Genomic DNA, 23,074 nt, shown 5'->3' on the forward strand with positions numbered 1-23,074 from the left:
TGCAATTAGAAATCTGCAGGCTGGTATTGAAATTTGTCAAAGGGTTTGTTGACAGACCCAACTCTGCCACATGACGGTGTTATCAAACGTTTTCAAGAATGCTAAGTAACCAATGAAACTATGCTGAGACACTGAACAAGCAGCTAATGCAGAGACGTGAGCTCTTTAGTTTGACAGAACCTTTTCTTTAAAAAAACTACGTGGGACAGTGGAGACTGTCTTCTGAAAACCGTGCCACTTGTGTCTACAGCTTGTGTGATGTTCTGTCCCATTCCTATTTAGTTGAACATCAACATCGGACACAGGTGTGGAGCTATTTCTAAGAGAAAGCAGACATGATTTTCTAATCTTCGGCCCACGCGACTCCGATGTAACATTGCTCCCAGTATACTTCCTTGGTTCAGCAAAACGGAAGCTGCTTGGACGTATGGAAGAACTTCAAGATTCAGTTTTGGCAAAGAGCTTTACTCATACAGCAAGGACTTACGTTTCAGTGGCCGTGGACTGGATCCCACCGTGACTCACTAGGGTCCAATACTTGCCAGAATTGGTATGGAAACTACACTTTTTTGTTTCCTTATTGATCTGCATCTGGAAGGTTTCATAGTCCGTCTCCTCATCTTGGTTGGCAGAGACATTTACTCCTGGAGATGGGAAATAATAGATTTATTTACAAGGCAAGAAGTTATTAAAGGGGTTTTTTTAAATACATAATTACAGTACAGGTAACAATAACACATTTTCCTCCATCTTCCTGGTATGTCATTAAAGAAAAAAATTGAACTACTCTCTTACCAAAACAGCATCACTCCAGTGGACTGCGGGGCTTGTATCACAGCTCGGCTATGCTTGCGTGAATGGGGCTGGGCTGCGATATCAAGCACTTTTTGTGGTCAGTATAAGCACTGTTTTTCAAAGAAAGCACCCATGTCTAATTAATCTTTGAGAACCCCTTTAAGATGCTATTTCTGTAGATTTCCATCCAGATTTGCAACCATGTTTCAAAGCAGCAATGTAAAGCACAGGATGCTGTTTTGTTCATCAGCCGGGGTCTCACTTTTTAGACATTTATAGAAACATTATAAATGTCTTGTCTATACATCTCTAAGAAGGTATTATGAGTGCCTGGTGAAGTCAAGGTGTGTCCTTGATCTACCATAGGTATCCAATAGACAATAAAAGGTCTAAAGCACCATCTTGACAGGTGCAACACGTACGTGACATGGTTCATGGACTCACTGTGCCACGGAGCCGCACTTAACTAGGAAGGTTGTGACTAAGTACGGTAGCTACCTTGCCTTTGCGAGAGCTCCTGATGGTGGAATTAGACTTAAGCTGCAAGTAGCTGCCAGGTACCACTCCTAGGCAGTCTCCGATACTGCAGCTGTCTGGCAGATACGGACTGGACTCTGAAAACTGGCAGGACAGGATACGGATTCTGTTCAGACTAAACAAGTTCTAGATCCTTGGGCAGAAAGGGTACTGACACGGAATCACAGACAGCGCTGGATTCTGATATTGGAACATGCTCAAACAGTACGGATTCTGGAACACTAACCAGGATAGACACTGGTACAGGTTCAAGTACCGCGGGAATGGTTTCGGGTACCGCTGGTACCTCCTACTGAGGAGGATGACTTTTATACAATATGCTTCCCAGCTATTGGCTGAGAGCATTTCAAAGTACGCACGCTGCCTCCTTATCAACAGGAGAGTGCAAGTGCACTAGGTGCGTAGCCGGGAAGCCTGTGCGGTGTGCACAGGATCAGGACAAAGAGCACGAGGAAGAGGGATTATGCCAGGGTGCTAGCATTAGAGTTATAGCAGGACTTTGGATGATTCTTGGCTGTTTGGATGGTATACTAATCCAATATTAATGTATGTATAATACTAAACGTTTTAGGCGGATGTGGAAAGAAATGCTACAAAGTTACAATACTTAAAAAAAATAAAACTGTTAATAGTTTATTTTTATCAATTAACAAAATGCAAAGTGAATGAACAGAAGAGAAATGTAAATCAATCAATATTTTCTGTTCCCACCCTTTGTCTTGATAAGTTCTTCTCAATATATTTGAACACAGTTTTTGAGGGAATACAGCAGGGAGATTGGTGCAAACATCTTGGAGAACTAACCACAGATCTTCCATGCATGTAGGTTTGGGCAAAAACCTTTTAACTCTTCATGTGATCCCAGACAAAGTTCATGATGGTGAGTAAGATCAGGGCTCTGTGGAGGACATGTCATCACTTCGAGGACACGTTGATCTTTTTAACGTTGAGGAAAGATCTTAATGACATTCACTGGATGTTTGGGGTCGCTGTCCTACTGCAGAATAAATTTGGAGCCAATCAGACATCTCCATGATGGTATTTCATGATGGATAAGTATCTGCCTGTATTTCTGAGCATTGAGGACACCATTAATTAACCACCCGCCTACTCCTTCTCCAGCCTGGACTTATTACTGGAGGATGACTCATTATCTTTCATATAAGAACACTCACTACTAATCATTTCCCTTTGCCCAGGAGTAAAAGATTTATCCTAATCATCAGACTCCTCTTCCCCCTGAAACTCCATCTCCTCAACATGAAGCACTGGATCAGGACAATTGCTCCCATCTTTTGGAAAATCACTCAAGATGGTATCAAGAGCTTCACTCAATCATCCTGAGAGGAGCCATGAGACTCTCTCTTCCAGCTTCACAACTGCTCCCTTTTCTCATGTGTACCTTTTTCTCCACCTTTTTCCACATATCCAAATGGAAACTTTTTTCCATGCATCTCAACACTATCAATAGAATTATCCACATTCATGTCCCTGGGGAATATTTTTCCACCTTCCTGTGGACTAATTTCTTTAGCAAAATGCCTTTCAAGCCCATACATAGTGTATCTATAGATTTTTTTTTTTACTAAGGTCGCTCTTGGACTATTCAGGAAGCTGGATGAAAACTCATGTAGCTTACCTTCTCCAGTTCATTATGGCACATACACAATTGATCCCTCAACTTTTCACGCTCTAATTTAGGAAGGAGGCTCCATTTCATTTCCCAAAAAGGCTTAAAAGCTTCACAGCATTCATAAAACTGTTCTGTGAAATGAGTAAAGTGGAATCTCTTTGAGATGGCCATACAAAATGTTATGGTGTTTTAAACAGGTGGTCTTCAGCAAAAAAAAACAACAAACAATGTACAGGGGAAATGAAAAATCTGCAGACAAGAATTGTGGTTAAGATAAAGGTGTGGGCTTCTCAAATAAGTCATTTTTTCGAAAACCTGTGCTGTAGGGTATCATATGCTATGGTAGGTCTCACCCATTTGCCCAGTATTTTTATAAGACCTTAATCTTTCAAGAAAGCTTGTGGCCAATTCTCCACCAAGAATAGAGAGTGGACTTGTTCTTGCAATTGTTGATGATGTCAGTAGTAGGATGCCACCAGTAAAGCCCATCATACAAATTATATTGATGTACTCAGTGGACAGCTATCTCTCCCACCTTCCCAATACCTTGGAGGTGCTCAGTTCTCTATGAGACTCCTCTGGCAGTGGCTTATCTCCCAGAGAACAAAAGGATTCTGGGCTTCCTGCTGTGGAGACGAGTGACGCGTGGAGCCAGGCGGGAGGACGTCAGGATCGCCTCGTCTGACAGGTAAGTAGCGACCCCTGCGATGTCGCTGGTGAGATCTGCCTGTGTGGCAGCTCACTAGCGACCACTTAGCGATGCACCAGCGATCCTGACAGTGTCATATCGCTGGTCGGGATCGCTGGTGCATCACTAAGTGTGACAGTACGTGGACAGTTAGAAATACAACCTGGAGGATCCTTCTCTCCCTTGACATTATCTGCTGGGGGATAGTTGAGAGGTTGTTGGACAATTTCTACGATCTTAAGGGGCCTTAAGACATTTATAAAGAGGAATAAATCAGCACTGTGATGTCTGATGTATATGAAATGCAAAGTCAACAAGATGGTGGTCATAGTATATCCAAACAGAAGGTCAAGTGCATCAGTTAAGAAAATTATGCATTTTGGTGCCTACGAGTTCTTGGTGTAAGGTCAGTTGACCAGGACAATACAGTACATCTCATGGTGTTACCTAGTGGGTACCGATGTGGTATCCACGAACATAATGTTTTGTACTGCCAAATACTCTGCTCATAGGGCATTAGTTTGGGAGCTGTGTGTTTAGAGCCTCATTGAGGTTGGTTATGGCCTCCGCCGGGGGCCTCTTTGTCTACTCTCCCATGTACGTTATTATCATTCAAGCACCACTTAGGTAGCTCTTCACGGGCATAGATAATTAAAGTGGGATTGACGATAGGAGAGTAAAGGGATCAGAGGCCACCCGAGAGCTGTCTACCAGCATGCTACCTCCTCTTTGTGCATGGACTACCATCCCTGTGAGAGGTGCTGAATGATTGCATTGTTATCACATGAAACCATGTGGCTGGAGAGGAACGTCTGCAATTTGGTGCGATCCAGGACAAACTGCAATTTTCCTGAAGAACTTTACAAGGACTGAGCGGAGTTAACACATTGCGTGTTTGCAGCCTCCATCTCTTGCATTTTTATGTATGTACAGAATGCAATGCTTATATACTGTATGATACCACATAATGTTCTCATGTCTCAGTTTTCCCCAGATAGCTACATTTTGTTTGGAATTGCATTCCTTAGGTTGAAATACTATTTTTTTATACATTTCTTGCAAACATATGTTTCATGTTAAATAAAGGATTTACTGTATTTAGTACCCAGGGGAAACAAGTACCGTACTAGCTTTCCTAGGTCAAAAACTGGATTAAAAACCCAGCTTTTGGTGGACTTTGTCCGCTCATCTCTATCACTCTAATAGCTGATATCAGTGAAGTTTTTTTCTGTCTTGACATTCCTTGGAATAGCATCATGTCAACACCATAGCCTACTACTAAGGTACTTCCATGGGGACAAACTGACTGAGTGCCAAAGAGGTTTCTTTTGACATCAGAGAAGTATTCATAGGCATATCTTTCTTTTGCGATGCATGAAAAAGCATGCTTGAGTGATGTTCAGTACAGAAAAAAATATATAAAGTGCTGTCAGTGAGAGAAACAAAATAGGAATCTTGTGGGTATGATACCTTTTAATGGCTAACAAATAATAGTGAATGTTGTTACAAAGCAAGCTTTCGGGACTGCTTATGTCCCTTCAGCAGGCTGATATCAGCAGGCTGATATCAGCCTGATGAAGGGACATAAGCAGTCCCGAAAGCTTGCTTTGTAACAACATTCACTATTATTTGTTAGCCATTAAAAGGTATCATACCCACAAGATTCCTATTTTGTTTCTCTCACTGACAGCACTTTATATATTTTTTTTCTACTGGCTAACACGGTACCAAACCACTTTTTTCGTTCAGTACAGAAGCATACAGCATGTTTTTTTTTTCCTGGGAGCCTTTGAGCAATGTACTCCAGAGCCTATGTAGTGGCATATGTTGGAGGTATACATTAGAAAACACTCTGACAGAAGGATGGAACACAATGTGAACAGTCCTTGTAAAAAGCAATGTCTTTGAGGCTTTTGTGCCATATTCTAGACATGAACTAAGGCTTGACAATCCCCTACAACTTCAAAGAGGGTACTTGTACCAAGAGGATGTTGAGAAAATACCCTTTCCCATTGGAATGAAAAGTATGTTAGAACTTCAAAGGTTGGAGGCTGCCAGACACTTGGGTTTTCAGTTCTTGGTTGAGTTGTCTAAGTATAAAAGTTAATTTCAGAGCAATCTCCTTTAAAATTATTGAGAAGAGAATGACACCACCATTGTCATGGCCTCTCCTGTTTGGATCTCCTAAACTCTGTGTCTACTTGTCACCCTGTATTATTGTGTTTTTGCTCCCTCTGTACAGGCCCAAGTTGTTATTCTCTTCAGGCAGGAGTTATCAGATGAACTGCCTTTAATCCTTCTCGTGCCATGCCATGCTTAGTAGCCTTCACAAATTGTTTCCTTGAGATTTAGCTCATCACTGGCTTGTTGGCACTTTTCTGCCACCTCCTTTCGCCCAATCCGGTAAGACTTCAAATTCCCTCCCTAAACAATTGGCACTAATTGAGCCAGTTAATCTGATTGCGGCTCTTTCCATCTGGCTAGCTGTTCCAGCTCTTGCGACCCTCACCCTCTTTTAATCTTGGCTGTTAGCCTTCGTTCTGCATAATCAGCTTTGAACGGGCTCAGCCCACTTCTCAGAATGCATGTATGTGCCCCTCCTTCACCGTAGAAAATATCTCAATGTAGACATTAGTCGTCTTAAACCATGTTGCCAACCACAGAGAATATAAAACAACATAAATAGACAGTTGCATTGCCCAAAGTGCTGTGAATCATCAGTATAATTTCATAAGAGCGGGAAAGCCTTAACTCTTGGCTCAGTAAACATTACTGTTAGGAAATTTCCTATAGGAGTCAGATCTGCCTCAGGTAAGTAACTTTTCCATGACTTGCCTGGCACAGACTAGTAATTGAAATCATGAGAAAAAAAGAAAATTATTGATAACCATACAGAGACATAATAGAAATATTTCTTAAAGAAACTCCATATTTCATTGTTTCGAAGATGAGCAAATTGATTCACAGGACCTTGTTCCAGTGGCCAACGTCGTTAGTCCATAACCACCACACAGGAGCCCCATTAAGCTTTTCCTATCTGTCGGCATACTTGGCCACCTCTTCTAGTTTGTAGATCCGGTGTTGTCATTACAGCATGACACATACATGACGCCGCATTGGTCCTACGAATCAGTTCAACCAGGTAAGAAGAGACATGTAGGGTTTCCATCTAGATCTCAAACGTGACCACTGGACAGAAACCCTGCTAACCTCCTAAAACCTTGAAGCATCCTCAGCAACCTTTTCCAATTTGTAGGTCATCGTGACACACACATAATATAATGCTGGTCCTACGAATCTAAAGAGGTGCTGTTGACCATGGCTTCCAGACATGAGCCCTGCGAGCCTTCTCGTGCAGGACCCATACCGACGGACAGCGTGGGTCCCAGAGGAGAAGGCTCACAGGGCTCATGTTTGGAGGCCAGGACTACAAATGTGGCCGCTAGAACAGAGCCCTACAAATTGATTTGATTCGCATTGGTCTTCATAGGTCACACTTCTGTTAGCCAAGGATGAAAGCTATGCCAGCATATCTTTCACTGTCACATGAACCAGGGAAGTGGTTTGAAGCTTCTCATCCCCAATGCAAATTCCTGAAACCATCCAATGCAAGTTAAAGAGCTTTTCCCTCTTTGATGGCAGATGTGACATCGGGTTTCCTTAGGCATTTTGGCCTCGATGTAATTGGTAGGTGTGCACCCATTCCAGCTGTACCACTGATGCCACCCTTTGTAAAACACAGATGGTCCTGATGGCAACTTATCACAATTAGTATCATGGTTGTGGCTCTTTCAACCATTTGAGTTTTTTCCTCAAAAATAGCCCTTTTGAATGGTATATTATTTTTCACTTGATCAACAAAATAAAATCGCATAGCTTGGCAATGGTAAGGGTGGAACTAATTATGATTAGTGACCTTTTACCTGACCGTGAAACATCTCAATACTCAGGTAGCTTAATATGTTTGTTTTTTTTCTGCAGTGTTGTCAATTTTGTTATCACCTCACTATTATGGTTAATGTACTATAAGTTACTCTGGTTCAGTTGTATTTTTTAATGAAAGCTTTACATAGCTCTTCTGTCTCATTCAAACCTCAAGCTAATGATCTGTCCTTCCTCCATGCTTTACACTTCAGCTTTCCTGAACATGAGTCCCCATACTTTATTTTCATTCCAGAAAGATTATCAATTCCAACCAAGTAAACCTCAAGTGAGACGATCAAGTAGTGGCTAGAGGGATCTCTTTGGTGGATCTTGAAGGACAGACAATGACTGAATGCTACAATTGTCCATGTTACATGAGGAAAGTGTCTGAGTATTTGCCTGACCAAAGCTGTCATCACTGCGAGGAGAAACCGTGCAATATATGAGAGCAGCACTTGAATTATTAATAGGTGAAGGAGACGGTCTCTCTGCATTTCCTGAGCCAACACAGTGGTCTATTCTTACACTGCTTTTAAGGAAAATATCATTTATGTCCAATTTAGATCCCATTAGATGTTTTGAACGATAGACTGAGAATCTCAGAGACTTTGGTCAGTCCATGTGTAATATACCGGAACTCACATTGAAGGGGTTGTATGCAGTTGCCGCACCTTCATTGATTTTCTCAACACAGTACTATGCGTATAGGAGTTTCTGTGCCAGGGGCTTTAGCTAAAGGCCCTGTCACACACAGTGATCTCGCTAGCGAGATCGCTGATTTTGTGATGACATAGCGATCTCACCTGCGAGATCGCTGTGTGTGACAGGGATCAGCGACCGCCCCCCCCTGCCGGGTATCGCTGATCGTGCACTATCGGCCTAGGCCATTTTTTGATCATTGCTCTCCTGCTGGCCAGCGCGCATCGCTGCATGTGGCAGCGGGAGCCAACGATCAGCAAGGCTCCCAGCGCTCTAAGTAGGCACTGGGAGCTGGTCTCTAAGGTAAATATCGGGTTAATAAGCGGCGAGTGTCACTTAGTTACCCGATGTGTACCTTAGAAACCTGCGTGCTCGCAGCTCCCGGCGCAAGGACGCAGGTTTCTAAGGTACACATCGGGTAACTAAGTGACACGCGCCGCTTAGTAACCCGATATTTACCTTATATACCAGCGTCCTCGCTGGTGCTGATCGCTATTGAAGCTGCCTGTTTGGCAGCTCACCAGCAATCATGTAGCGATGCACCAGCGATCCTGACAAGGTCGAATCGTTGTCGGGATCGCTGGTGCATCTTTAAGTGTAACGGTACCCTAAGCCTGCATGGTTGGTCCCCCATTGATGGTCTATCGTAAAGCTTGCCAAACTTTAGAAATAGCTATGGGTTAAACGCCCAACTAAATGTACATATTTTCTGAATGGGGAGAAGGGTACAAGCCATTGCCAAACTCTTCTTAATCCCAATAGCAGATGTCAGGGGACACCTCTACACATTAGATGGTCAGTTGTGTGGCCCGCTCAAAGTTTTCAGTCAGCAGACAGCCATCATCTCCCGACTCCCCATACCCACAAGCTCATGGCTGAGCATTCGCGTTTTCAATGAGGTGAGAGGAGAAAGCTGCTGGCAATTGATTTTCTTCCCTGAAAAAAAGGATCGAGTACTGAAATTCCCACTGCCCGATCCTTCTCTCCACCAACATCATCTGTCTAGGAACAGTCTACAGAGTAGACTCACGTATGCATCAGATGGTGGGGCGGTCCATCCAAAATCAGCAGCTGACTTTCATCTAACATCTATGAGAGCCTTAAAGGGGTTCTTTCGTTAATTCAAGTTAACACCTATCTTGCGGATAGAGTTCACAAAAAGAATCCAGTCGGCACTCAAATGTATTGAGGTGATTGTGTCCAGGGATGGCGTCAAGCTTGAAATCACTACACAATTGTGCCAGTCTTCTTACTACTGATTTCAATCCTTAGGATAGGTGATAACTTGCTGATTGATGAGTGTCTCACTTCTGGGACACACTCCGATAGGCACATCGGGGAAATTCTATCCCCAACAAGGAACTATAATCCCTGTAGGGAATAAATGGAGCGCAGGTCGCACGTGCACACTGCTACTCCATCCTTACGGAGAAAATAATTCCCCATTCTGCCAATCGCGGCGGGTCCGAACAGTTGTGCCACCACTAATCAACAAATCATCTATCTTGTGGATAGTTGATAACTTATTTTTACTGTACAGCCCCTTTATGTCCCAATAATGCTATGTTCGCCTGACTTGCAAACTTATATTTTATCTATATTTACCTATATTTTATGGGATTGTGTTCCAGGCTGATTATCTAGGTACATCCCTGCCAGCACCTTTCTCCTGATTAGTATCACCAGAGAGCTACACCCTCTTTCTTTCTTTTGTGCGGTGGATGTGGCCATTCTGGCACAGTGAGATTTTCACTTTATGTCTCTGAGTCTGTGTCCTTAAAATGGGAGCCACCTCACTTTGATGACAGTGAAGAAGGAAAAGACACCAAGTAATCGCACGCACTTGTGAACTTGTAATGTGAGAAAGTGACCAGGAAACCAGACTACGCTTCTGAAAGTTGTCATAGTTGACCTGCACCTCATTGAAATGACGCTGGTAGAATTTGAAAAAAAACCCCTGCAGAACTTTGGAAAAAAATGTCCCCCACTGAACCTCATGTGATAGGAGACAACTGAGATTTAACACTATACAGTATTAAAGGGCATCAAAAACATGAAGCAATCTGCAGATTTATAAGCAAAGTTGCTAAATGGAAAGGGACAATCGACAGCAACCCCCTTCAAGATAATGACTCTCCCCACTGGGCAACCTTCTGTAACACTTAAATAAAACTATGGTAAAGAGAGCCAACCAGTCCTGCTGGGAATCATGGGAGCCTTTGCCTTTTCTGATGACCTGTTTAATGGAAATTGCCTAAAGACAGAACCCATTTGGAGATTACTAGTAGGTAGTGACTTCCACACTGTAATCTCTTGAACCATACAATCTCGTGTGGAATTGAAATGAAGGTTTTAATAGAGAGAAAATCCACCAGTCTTACTGACTGTGTGGATCTTGGGAGCTTTTTTTTATTAGTTGTTCTCTGATGGGTAAATGATGAACATTTACATCGATGAACATCCATTGATTTAAACAGAAATTTGGACTGAGAAATGAGTTCGATGTGACTTTTTAGCTCTTTGAGAGCATTTGAGAGAGATACAACACTTGATTTGGTTGGTGGTCTCACTCAATCACTGACATCCGTCTACCGCGTAGAGAGAAGGCTGTCAATCAATGAGTGACTCCACCCTCTGGACTCAGGATGTATTTCTCCAATACTGGGAAGGTTTCAGTAGCCTGAGAAATAAGAGTGTATCTGCTATATAGGAAAACTATGTGGCCACTGTTTGCCCCTTGGAGAGACAGGGATCAGCCCTCTTTGCTACTAGTTTGTAAGAATCTGCTCATATAATTTTTTCTATCACTTATTAAAAGTCAGAATTGACAGTGAAGGCCTACATGATGTGCATGAGAAACTATACTTGAGATGGTTTCAGCTTTTCAGGACATTACTAGGGTGGAGTTGACCTGTTGACTTGGTTACTGTAAGTTGCTCTTGACAGGGTATCAGATGTGAACAAACAAGAGTTGTGTTACTTGTGGCCACGGCTCCGAGCATCATCTTACACATTAGGCTGTAGCTGAAAAGATCACGGTCTAAAGAGCTTGTTTGTTGCTCGTGGATGCTCAACCAGCCCTGTACCCCTCAGGAAACATAAAATGGTCATCCACTATAAATAAAGACTAATAAATTAAAAGTTCTGTAACTAACTAAACTCTGGGGCGTAGCTGTAAGGGGTGCAGAGCTGACACCCTGGTTCTGGTGCCTGAGGTGGGTCCATGAGCCCCAATATATTAAGCATAGTTCATGGGGGCCATGTTACAGATTTTTCAGTGGAATCCAGGAACTTCAAGTTCGACCTCTGTCTAATTTACTTATGCTTCGATTTGTCCCTATTTTCAAGATATCTGACTGCTTGTTGTCAGTGAAGGATGGTATTGTTGCCTACATCTAGAACCCCTTTAAAGAACATTTAGTCAGTACGAGTGACCGGTTCATTAAGCTGTTCGATTAATATCCCATTTAGTTGTTTCTAATTTTATCTTACACACTAGTCAACCCCTTTCCCTTTGGGTCATATAGACGTCATAGAAGGGGCCTCCCACTTGGAACCGACCTCAATATGGGCAGACCCTAGAACTACTTATGCAGAGGAAATGTCTGGCTTGACGTGGTTTCTGCTGGAAAAATCAGATGTTTGCTGTTTTGGCTCTAAACTGAGGGGCACTTTTTTAAGTTTTTTTTAAGGGGCCAATAGATCCTACATTCTACATTCAGCTACATTCACCCCTTCATCATACTAGTCTATCTAAGCATCACACTGGTCATAAATCATAAGAATCAGGATGAACATCATTCACCATTACTGACGCAATGTGACGATAGTTTGGTAATGGTCATGTCTATGGCTAGGCTTCACAAAAACTGCTTCTTTGTATGCAATCTATGGTGGACTCCTGGTTTAGCCCTTTCCAATGGGCATGTATTTATTGGTCGCAGTTAGAGGAAACTTCTTTAGCCATAATTGAGCCTTATTGCTCTTGCATGATTAAGTCAGGAGTGTGATAAATAAATCTTATATATCCATATTATCTGAGTAACATAACCCGGGTAACATACATATGTGTCCTGTAATAATTATCTCTTAAGATGAAAGGCTCCCTGGCCAATAAACTGCACAGGCATGATTATCATCGCTCATCATCCTCTAATTATATCATTTCCGCAGATTGCTGGGAGAAATTATCAATGAGTAACAATGTCTAAAAGGCTAAGGACTATGCACAGTGGACCTGATCATATCCCAGGACAATGACTGCTCCCAAGTGTCTAGAATCCATCAATATATTTACATTATGGACTGTCCAGGTAAAAGAAGATGGAATCAAATACCCAAACAAAATCAAACTCCCTTCTGAACCAAAGCCAATGGATGACCTGGCTCCGAATAATAATAATAATAATAAAAAATGTTATTTCTATAGCGCCGACATATTCCGCAGCACTTTACATTTCAGAGGGGACTTGTACAGACAATAGACATTACAGCATAACAATAATCACATAGATTATAACAAATACCAAGAGGAATGAGGGCTCTGCTCGCAAGCTTACAGTCTATGAGGAAAGAGGTAGACACGAAAGGTGGGTGGTAACGGTTGCCCTGATTGTATGGACCAGCCATAATGTTAAGTGTGTAACAGTACAAACACAGAGGGCTAATGGATGCATAAAGCATGTGGGAACATGATGCAGGGAACCTGGTTATGGTAAAACTTTTGGCTGTGCCACACAGGGATAGATTAGGTTAATGTGTTGGGCGATAGGCCAGTCTGAATAAATGCGTTTTCAGGGCACGCTTAAAAGTGTGGGGATTTGGGACTAATCGTATTGACCTGGGTAGTGCATTCCAAAGAATTGGCACAGCACGTGTAACGTCTTGGAGATGGGAGTGGGAGGTTCTGATTATTGAGGATGCTAACCTCAGGTCATCAGCAGAACGGAGGGCGCGGATAGGATGGTATACTGAAACAAGGATGGAGATGTAGGGTGGTGCTGAGCCATGGAGGGCTTTGTGGGTGAGGGTAATAAGTTTATACTGAATTCTGGAGTGGATGGGTAGCCAGTGTAATGACTGGCACAAGGTAGAGAAAAATGAGGATGAATGAACTCATGGAGATCAACATCCAACACTGCGGAGACACCATCACATGTTTCTCAACGCAGTGATTCTAGGGCAATGCCCCCACCATTATGGGAAATATGTAAATATATGCAAAACACAAGCCGCGGAGACACCATCAGATGTTTCTCAACGCAAGCAATGACTAGCCAGGTCTTTCCCCGGGAGGGAACCACGGGAAGGGCAGTCTCCAATGAAGGAAACCACCTATGCCAAAACATGGTATCCATCCACAGACAGCTGTTTCGGGGTATTGCCCCTCATCAGTGTGGATTAGGAAACTGGCCACTAGGAGCAATGCCTAGTAGAAGACTGTGAAAAATGAGGATGAATGAACTCATGGAGATCAACATCCAACACTGCGGAGACACCATCACATGTTTCTCAACGCAGTGATTCTAGGGCAATGCCCCCACCCTTATGGGAAATGTGTAAATATATGCAAAACACATAAAACAGCTGTCTGTGGATGGATACCATGTTTTGGCATAGGTGGTTTCCTTCATTGGAGACTGCCCTTTCCGTGGTTGTTCCCTCCCGGGGAAAGACCTGGCTAGTCATTGCTTGCGTTGAGAAACATGTGATGGTGTCTCCACGGCTTGTGTTTTGCATATATTTACATATTTCCCATAAGGGTGGGGGCATTGCCCTAGAATCACTGCGTTGAGAAACATGCGATGGTGTCTCCGCAGTGTTGGATGTTAATCTCCATGAGTTCATTCATTCTCATTTTTCACAGTCTTCTACTAGGCATTGCTCCTACTGGCCAGTTCCCTACTCCACACTGATGAGGGGCAATACCCCGAAAGAGCTGTCTGTGGATGGATACCATGTTTTGGCATAGGTGGTTTCCTTCATTGGCGACTGCCCTTCTCGTGGTTGTTCCCTCCCGGGGAAAGACCTAGCTAGTCATTGCTTGCGTTGAGAAACATGTGATGGAGTCTCCGCGGCTTGTGTTTTGGCACAAGGTAGAGGCATGAATCATCTGCTGCCCCATCCTTTGTAGAAGAAAGGGTCCTGGATATGTGGTCACTTTACAAATTAAGGTTTTCTGTGGACAAAGTGAGCCGTGTACTGATTGCGAGAGGAAAAAAAGTTCCAGCGTTGGTTCACATGACCGTATAAGAAGGCTTGGCTGTTTTTCATTTTACTCATATGACTTCATTCTAAATTATTTGGTAATTTTATGTTTCTTTGGACAAAGGAAACCTATGGATCCCATGGAGGGTAGGGAATGGGTCAAGCCGAACTTGGTCTATCCTCTGTAGCACTGGTCCCCAACGTTTCATACTTGGACAGCCACATACAGCTCTGACAGAGTGATATCCTGTTTCCGAACCCAATAAAGTAGTGACACTCATAGTCTTCATTATAGGTATGTCAGCCAAAGTTTTCCTACAGAGGTCACACTGACGCCACATACTTGCATACAGGAGTTCCCATCATACCCCCTTTTGGTATTCTCGCGTCAAGCACTCCAATCACACTACCACATCCATCTCCTCCAACTGTCAGCATAATCCTATCTCCATCTTGCCATACTTAATTTATATCTCCACCCCTAAGGCTAGCATATGTGCATTCAGATTTTCTTTTCTGTGTGGGTCTACTCACAAAAGTCATTATCTGGAGACATACCCTAGCTGTTTGCTAGACCTGGTGCTACTGCACCAAAGCCACACATCATGAGCACACGAGTCACATGTGGCTCCCAAGCCACAGGTTCAGGACTCCTGCTCTGCTGGGTCCACAGTGAATAGATAGGATGCCTCCATGATATGAATGCCCTTGACTTGATTGTTTTTTGCATTCGTCTTAGAAACCAGTCAATCAACTTCTGAGATTGAAGTTAATAGGCAGCAGCATTGACGGTCATCTTGCTTCGGTGCTTGCAATGGGTCAACCACAGTGCCAGTCAGCACCCTAATAAGTTTTAGTTATTGACCCCATAAATGCCAGACAGAACTTTTTGCTAGCCTGAACGAACACACAAATGAAAAAAAAAACAGTCGTCCCATAGGTCCATTCATTTTGGCCCCACCATTTTTAACTCCAATGTCGGTTACCATACTCTCATAAGGGTCAGCTAAAGGATCATAAGTCAGAAATAATATTCCTGTAAGTATAAGCCACCGTACCCATGGCACAAAAATTCTTCATCTTCTCTGGGACTCTTCTGTTCTTGAGGTTAGTGGGTGTCAAAAATGCTGGACCCCACTGCTTTCTTTGACTTTAACTACAGTAAATCCCTGATTTATTTTCTACTTTCAAAAGACTGAAAATTGTCTGCTTTATTTTTTTACACCAGCGGACTCTCAGTAGGAAACTGTGCAAGCCCTTCTCTCTCCAGACATCTCTGCTGTCCACATGGTCAACAGCGATATGTGCAGCCTGGGGAGAATTACAGTACATGGTGATTATATGGTGTCATTGCCACCCCTGAGCCATGTAAATCACTGCAGTCTGTGCGGACAGCAGGGAATAATCGGTAGCATAGAAATATTTGGATATGTGTGCCATCTTACTCCATCACTGGTTTTCTATAGATATACAGTCCATCTAGCACACTTGCGTAGTTACAGCCGTAAGCTGCACATCGGCTACGAGTGTACTGGCCGAAACGAGATATGAGAGAATCTAATTGAAATATTATTAAATGGCAATTGGTTTTCCAGCTTGAAAAAGAAAAAAAAATCTATATAACATTTGCAGCTACATTGCTCCCACAAGTGCCGTTCGCTGTTTTTGGCTGCATTCACCACATTGCACATGAGTTGAATTTATTTTGCTGCATTTTTCCTAATTTGCAGCTAAAACAATGCATTTTTGCAGAAGCTTCAGAATTGTTGCAAATTGCATTGTTGTTACCATTAAATTTGAAATTGCTATAAAACCGCTTTGTTTTTACCACAATCTTACCCGAATCGAGGAAAAAGAGCAATTTGTGCCGCCATTCTGGTGAAAAAATTGTTGTAAAAGCTATTTTGTTTTAACATGATTTTGAATATTGTCACAAAAGAACATTGCATTTTTACTGCCATATTGGAAAACAGTGCTGAAAATTTGCACCACTGTGCACGCTAAGGGTGTGTGCACACGCTGCGGATTCTGCTGCGGTTCCGCAGTGGATTTGGCCGCTGCGGATCCGCAGCAGTTTTTGCTATGGTGTACAGTACCATAATATCCTAAGGATATTAAAAAATGCAGTGCAGACGGTGCGGATTTTTCCGCGTGGTTTTCCTGCGGTTTCTAAACCGCAGAAAGAATTGACATGTCAATTCTTTCTGCGGATTCCGCTGCGGTTTACCATCTCCTCCATTGTGGAGATGAAAAACCGCAGGGCAAAACCACAGGCCAATCCGCAGGTAAAACCGCAGGTATTTTGACCTGCAGATTTACCTGCGGATTTTACAAAATCTGCCCGGCCAAGTCAGCACCCCAATCCGCAGCGTGTGCACATACCCTAATACTGGTCCTTCTTGACTAGTCAGAGACTACTGGAGGCTAACATGACCACCTGAGAACAGATCGGTCACCAGATTTCACAATAAAAAATGCATTTGTTTTTGAACATGATCACTTAGCCCTGATGAGACTGGCGTCTTTGAAAATTCATATCAGAATAGCTGTATAATCCTGATATCACATTTTAGCATTTTATAAGTCAATCTAGGCAGGGAAACTTTTGAAATGGATTCTAAAGCCATTCTGCCTTGGATTTTCAAAGTAAGTACACCAGTCTTGTCAAGACTTGGAGCTCAATAGTTATACACTTTTTTTATAGGGAAATCCTGGGACAGTTTTCCACTTTTTACAGTATTTTATTATCCCCACATAATAGGTTGGTCACAGTAGTTCAGTAATTTTAGGAGGACCCTGAAATTGGCAGCCATTTAAAAAAAAAAAAAAAAAACATATACAGAAACAACAGAAAGAATTCTATCTAAGGGTCCCTTTACATTTAGCGATGCACCAGCGATCCCGACAATGATACGACCCGGTCAGGATCGCTGGTGCATCGCTAAATGGTCGCTAGTGAGCTGCCAAACAGGCAGATCTCACCAGCAATGCAGCAGTGATAAGCGATCCGTCGGCGGTCGCTGTTACCTTTCACACTGCAGCGATGATGACGACTTCTGCCTGCGTCCATGCGTCGCCAACGACGTCGCTCGTCGGCGCCGAACACAGCGATGCGCGCAGGCCAGCGGGACGCCAACGATCAGAAAATGGCCTGGGACATTCGAGCACGATCAGCGATATCCAGCGGGGGGGCCGGTCGCAGGTACATGTCACACAAAGCGAGATCGCTAGCAATCTCGCTATGTGTGAAAGGCCCTTTAATTTTTTTTTTTGAAGAAGCACCTTACCCTCCACCTTTAGAAAGGGAAGTGACACCTGCGATTTACCCCAGTAGTGTTTTTTCTCCTAGTGTGTTGTCAGTACTTGACACCTCCATTAGTTATAGGAGTCTGCAGTAACATGTGCTCCAGACCATGCAGTGTGACTTTTCTATGTAGGTGGATTTGCTTTTTAGCAGATTGGGCACACGTGTCACTTGTATATCCACAAAGGAGGATAATAATAATAATTATTCTAATGGGAGGGCCACCAGCTCCCATAGCTATAAATATCCATGGAAAGGATGTGGAATTTTTCACCTTATTATGACTCACTCGATCTATGGTATTGTACAAAAGATCCATAATATCCCCCTAAAAACCACGTCCTTGAGGTGTCCTCCATCAAGATATTACCAATATTACAGCTTTCACATGGGTTAGTTTCTCAGCACCCCTATGTGGCATATGTGTATTGTTATAATTGTTACACTTACCCTCTTTAAAGTGGACCTGTACTTCCCCACAAAAAAAAATCTATTCATGTATTTAGATTATCCATCTACAGGATATTATTACCTAAGTAATACCTTGATCTAGTTGCCAGAAATTCTACATTATTGGACAAGTGCATAGACAAACGAGCTGCCCATAGAACTGTGCAAACTATTGATTCTGTATTGCTGCTATGATGCAATTAGTATTACCTCCACTAAGGAATGAATTTTCCCTCTTTTCGGTTAATTTACCCTCAACACTTGCATTACTATATTATAAATATATATATATATATATATTATAAACTTTGGGAATCAACATAGATGGTAGGAATCATATATCCTGCACAGGAGACTCAAATTCAGCAACACCACATCTTGGCCAACTCAACCAAGCTGTGACCAAGATCCAGTCAATCTGGTGTCCCAGGTGTCTGACTCCTGTCTTTCTTATTTGTATATCGTAAACAGATATTTTGGATCCACACATTTTTAAGGAACAAGAATCTCTTAATTTAGAGGGTTACATTATGAAGGATCTTAAAAAAAAAACACTGAAAGAAGATAAACAACTAAACCTCGTTGGCATGTCACCTTATCCAGCTAATTGAGGCAGATTTTCACATGTGGGATGTCTGAGATATAGAAAGGAATGCATCCAAAAGAGAGCCCTTGCCAACCTCCACGAATTTGATCTTGTTTTTCCAAAACCACTTTGGGAGAGAAATGTAATTTATCAATACGTTTTACATTTCTAGAATGTTTTGTGATATTTTATAAATCTGTCACCACTTGGACTTGAGAAGTTTCCCTCTAGTTCTTTTGTGCCTTCTATATCCACCAGACATCTTACATTAAAAATCTACTTAAGACTCAGTTCTAAAATTTCAGCGTGAAATTCCATTAACTAATTGGTTATACAGTAATATAAGGGCACACAGATCAGTATTACACCAAGGAAAGGTACACTGATATATTGACCAATGACTTCACAAATGTAATTGACATGAAAAATTTAGGAGATTACCTTGTCTGATAGAGATGTATCTTTTGTTGGAGGCCATAAAGACAACCTGTGGATGACTTTCTTCAAGATCAAAAAGTTCATCTTTGCCAGCTTTGGAGCTCCGCCCAGATTTCAGTGTTCCTGTAGGCCCCATGGGTGTCAAGTACTTCCCACTACAATCTTTGAAGGCCAACTTTCCACCCTTGAACTCCAAAGTATAGCCTGTGCCGTTATCAGGATCTTTAACCAACTTTCCATCATTACGTAGGTACCTGTTGTCACAAGTTTTCAAGCAGTACTTTTTATCCTGAAACACGAGGGTGATGAGGGAGTCCACACCCCATGGTATATTACTGTCTGTAGAAATTTCATCTTCTTGAGGGCTCAAATGTGCGTACCTTCTCCTGCTGACGCTGAGTAAGTTAGCTTGTGGATGAATGGCCAGATGCACTGCCCAGAGCTCTGTCTCCGTGATGGTTTGGGCAAAACATGACAGCTTGTCTTCTGAACCTCCAAAGAACCTCTTGTGTATATCAGACTGAAGGGCCCATCTGCCATCAGACTGGGCAGTTATGGTAAAACGACAATCTCCCTCTGGCTTTTCAGCCTCACACGACACGTTCCCATCTTTGTCAGCGGACAGATATCTTGCCAGGTGGTGGCTTTTGAGGTAGACCACCGAGCTGTCCACCTCGTCCTGCTCTAAAGTCCATATCTGCTTTTTCTTCAGGCTCGGAGCAGAGGCATAAACTTTAAAGCCAAAAGCTTCTGCAGTCAGATACTTGTTATCACAATTTATCAAGCCGAACTGTATTTTCAGAATTTGGTGTATCCCATTAGTTGGCATTTTTTTCTCTGTCTTTCGAAATATCTTGTAGATTCCTAAGCGAAAGTGTTGTGTGTTACCAGCAGTCTGAATGCAAAAGGTAGGCACTTAGCAAGCAGCCCTGAGAGATCTGGATTAAAATGAGTGAACTTAGAAGCACCTCAACGTAACACCCAATGACGCGGTTGTGATCCTCGTCCAGTTGCCCGTACTTTGGGCTGCGTCGGCCGCCTTCCTATAATCTGCACATCGCCATCTCCCTCCCAGTCTGGATGCAGAGAAGCTGGACTTTCCTCTTCACATATTAAGCTTAGGACACAGACTGCTCAGCAAAGTGTTTGCTGCAGCCTGTTTAATTGGCCACATCTAGGATTACAAAAGCTATGTCCCTGGTTTTCAATGAACCGCGAGTCGCCAGTAACCAATAGTGGGGCTATTGCATAAGCCACAAAGGGCCTGTATACCAGGAAACAATGCTCCTTTTGTTGGGTTGCTTCTCAAATATTCAACTCAGCTGAGTGAACACTTTCTCTCTGCTTAGGCAGAAGCTCTTCCATTCCTCCTTCAAAAGCTTCTTTCTCTTCGGGAAGATGTCTTAATTTAGTCTTCCATTGCTGACAATAATAATAAAAAAATTCTTCCTGACTCCCTGTGTCCTTCCTCTGACTAAAATGGTACAGGTGGAAAAAAAAAGAGTCAGGTAATCTAATCCACTCCCTCCTCCTCATCAGCCGAATTCTGTCTGTATCTTTTCCTTTTTACACTCGTCTAATATTACCTGCGTCTCTGATTCCTGCGGCATTCGTGTAGGTCACCTCCTGGTTCCCCATTCGGGAGCCCACAGTATAATCTGCTTAACAATTATCCTGATATTTTTTTCCACGTTTAATCCGTTTAGGCTTCCTATGGCTCCCCACTGTGTTTGCCTCCATCTGTCTATAGTCACTTCTAAATACTCGTACCTGGGATAAGGCGAATCTGCCTGAACCACAGTGAGCGCTGCACGTCATCCTCATCTCCAATCGGTACACGTGAATAACAAATGGGATGCAAAACAAAATGTACGACTTAGTTACAGCCGTAAAAACTCAGGGACTTAAGACTCAAGACAAGGTCATTTTCTGAATCTTATATTTCACCCATAGTGGACGTCATGTACTGATAGCCGAGCGTGCCTGCGTTCTGAATGGGGAGAGGGAAGCAAGATGCTGCCAGACACCACTGACGAAGGCTTATCTTCCCCGAGAACAAAAGGATCGGACATGCTAAGATCCAACAGTCTAATCTGTCTTTCCCTTCCGACATCAGCTGTTGGGGTAAAATCAGGACACCCACATATACATTGTATGATCTCTCAGAAGTGGTAGGTTCGGACATCATGAATTTAATGTGAATGGCCAGTTTAAGGTTGAGGACCTTTTGAAGCAGGGACATGGGGTACTTGGAGTTTGCATATTGTTACCAAAATGGGAATTGCAATACGCACAAACACCACGTTGGTCAACTGTAAAAGTGAGAGTTGAGTATGGATACTAATGAAGAACATGACTGCTGAATTTCCAAGGATGACAAACCTTTAATCTCAGAAACTTATTGAAGCTAGTAAATTCACACTAGCTATACAGTTGGGGTCAAGTTCCCTCAATGTCAAGACACATGCAGTTCAGCAGATTCTTAGTTTGGAGTAGAGATAGCATATGGTGAGAGTAACTGTTCAGTTGGAGGGAATTGGAGCTCAGCTGCATTGGACTACCTGCAGTTGTGGTGGGCAAGTAAATCTTCAGATGCCTACAAAGCTGAGGGCAACTCTGCCAGGCAATAAGATGGCCTTATCTTTGTGTTTTATGTATCTCAATGATCACTGGGACAGCTGTAATGTGACAAAGCTGTTGTGTCCAAGTAGTTGGTACTTCTTGTGACCATTGCACTTGTGTGGGCTCTTTTTCACCATAATGGGATGTACTGTGAGAGCTCTAAATATACAATAAATAATGCTTCTAAATGTTAAGATGTTCATAAGATCTCCCTCGACCATTGTGGGCCTCCTGATGGTGCCTTTGAAAGCTAGAGTGCAGTCTGATGCACAAGCGACCTTCCAGAAGCACCGCTTTATAAGTGATGTTTGGTGGCATCTGAGAGATTTTCCAACTCTTCGGGAGGTGTCCTCTTCTTCCGGGGGAATCTGCAAATATGCATTAAATAGTGACTAAGTGGAATTGAAAGAAACAAGTCTGGTTTCTTCTAGAAACAGCGCCCCTCTTGTCTCCATCATGTAGTCCGATCTCTCCTTACAAGCAGTGATTCAGCATGGGGCCAAGCAGATAAAAGGGGGAAAAAGGAACCAGAAACCATTGCCCTGCAATCAGAGACAGAAGAGGTTACAAATAGGGTGGGGGGTGGGGTTCTATTGCTCCCGATTCCCATATGTGTCAGAGCAAGGAAATCCTTTGGCATGTGGCACCGATCCTGCTGGATATTACAGAAAACACACTCAGATCTGTAATACAAATCTCCTGCATAATGTTTGCTGTCCAAATAGGGTCCTATTGTGCCCGAGCTTTACCAGCATGACCTCATTACTCTGAAAAGAAAACATAAGCTTCTTTTCATCAGATGGCATATTCTGGAGCAGGTGACTTTACTTACTGAGGGCAAATCAAAAACTTACATATAATTCCCCATCCTTACACGTGTAAGTTTAGGGGCCCTAGAAGCAGAGGGTGGTGCTGAAATTTGAGTCAAATACACTTAAAATGATGGGTTACAACGAAACCATCTTTGGTTCTGATCATGGTTGTCCAAGTAATATAGTCATTAAAAGAAGAAACAGATACACTGTGTTCTCTCTGATTGGTAGAGCATGACCTCTATCTTTTCCTGTTGTTTAATATTCCCCCGCTCACTTAGGGTCTGCACTTGGCATTAAAGGGGTTTTCAGAAAATAAAAATATTTTTTAAGAGCTCAGACTCCTTAAAAAAAACCCTGACTTTATGGAGTCTCTCCT

The 23,074-nt window shown here is 42.7% G+C and overlaps 1 protein-coding gene across 1 annotated transcript in view; it reads right to left on the reverse strand.

The window, feature by feature from the left end:
* FSCN2 (fascin actin-bundling protein 2, retinal) overlaps positions 1–20,445 on the reverse strand; it is a 28,497-nt gene extending 8,052 nt beyond the window's left edge. Inside the window, exons 1-2 of the mRNA XM_073560563.1 lie at positions 19,265–20,445; positions 488–644 (exon numbers count right to left, since the gene is read on the reverse strand). Coding sequence (XP_073416664.1) covers positions 488–644; positions 19,265–20,090 — 983 coding nt within the window. The 5' untranslated portion in view covers positions 20,091–20,445. The remainder of the gene's footprint in view (positions 1–487; positions 645–19,264) is intronic.
* Between the last annotated feature and the right edge of the window lie 2,629 nt (positions 20,446–23,074).

This window comes from Dendrobates tinctorius, unplaced genomic scaffold, assembly GCF_039654945.1.
Source record: "Dendrobates tinctorius isolate UK_male_01 unplaced genomic scaffold, ASM3965494v1 ptg000014l, whole genome shotgun sequence".
Lineage (NCBI taxonomy): Eukaryota > Metazoa > Chordata > Amphibia > Anura > Dendrobatidae > Dendrobates > Dendrobates tinctorius.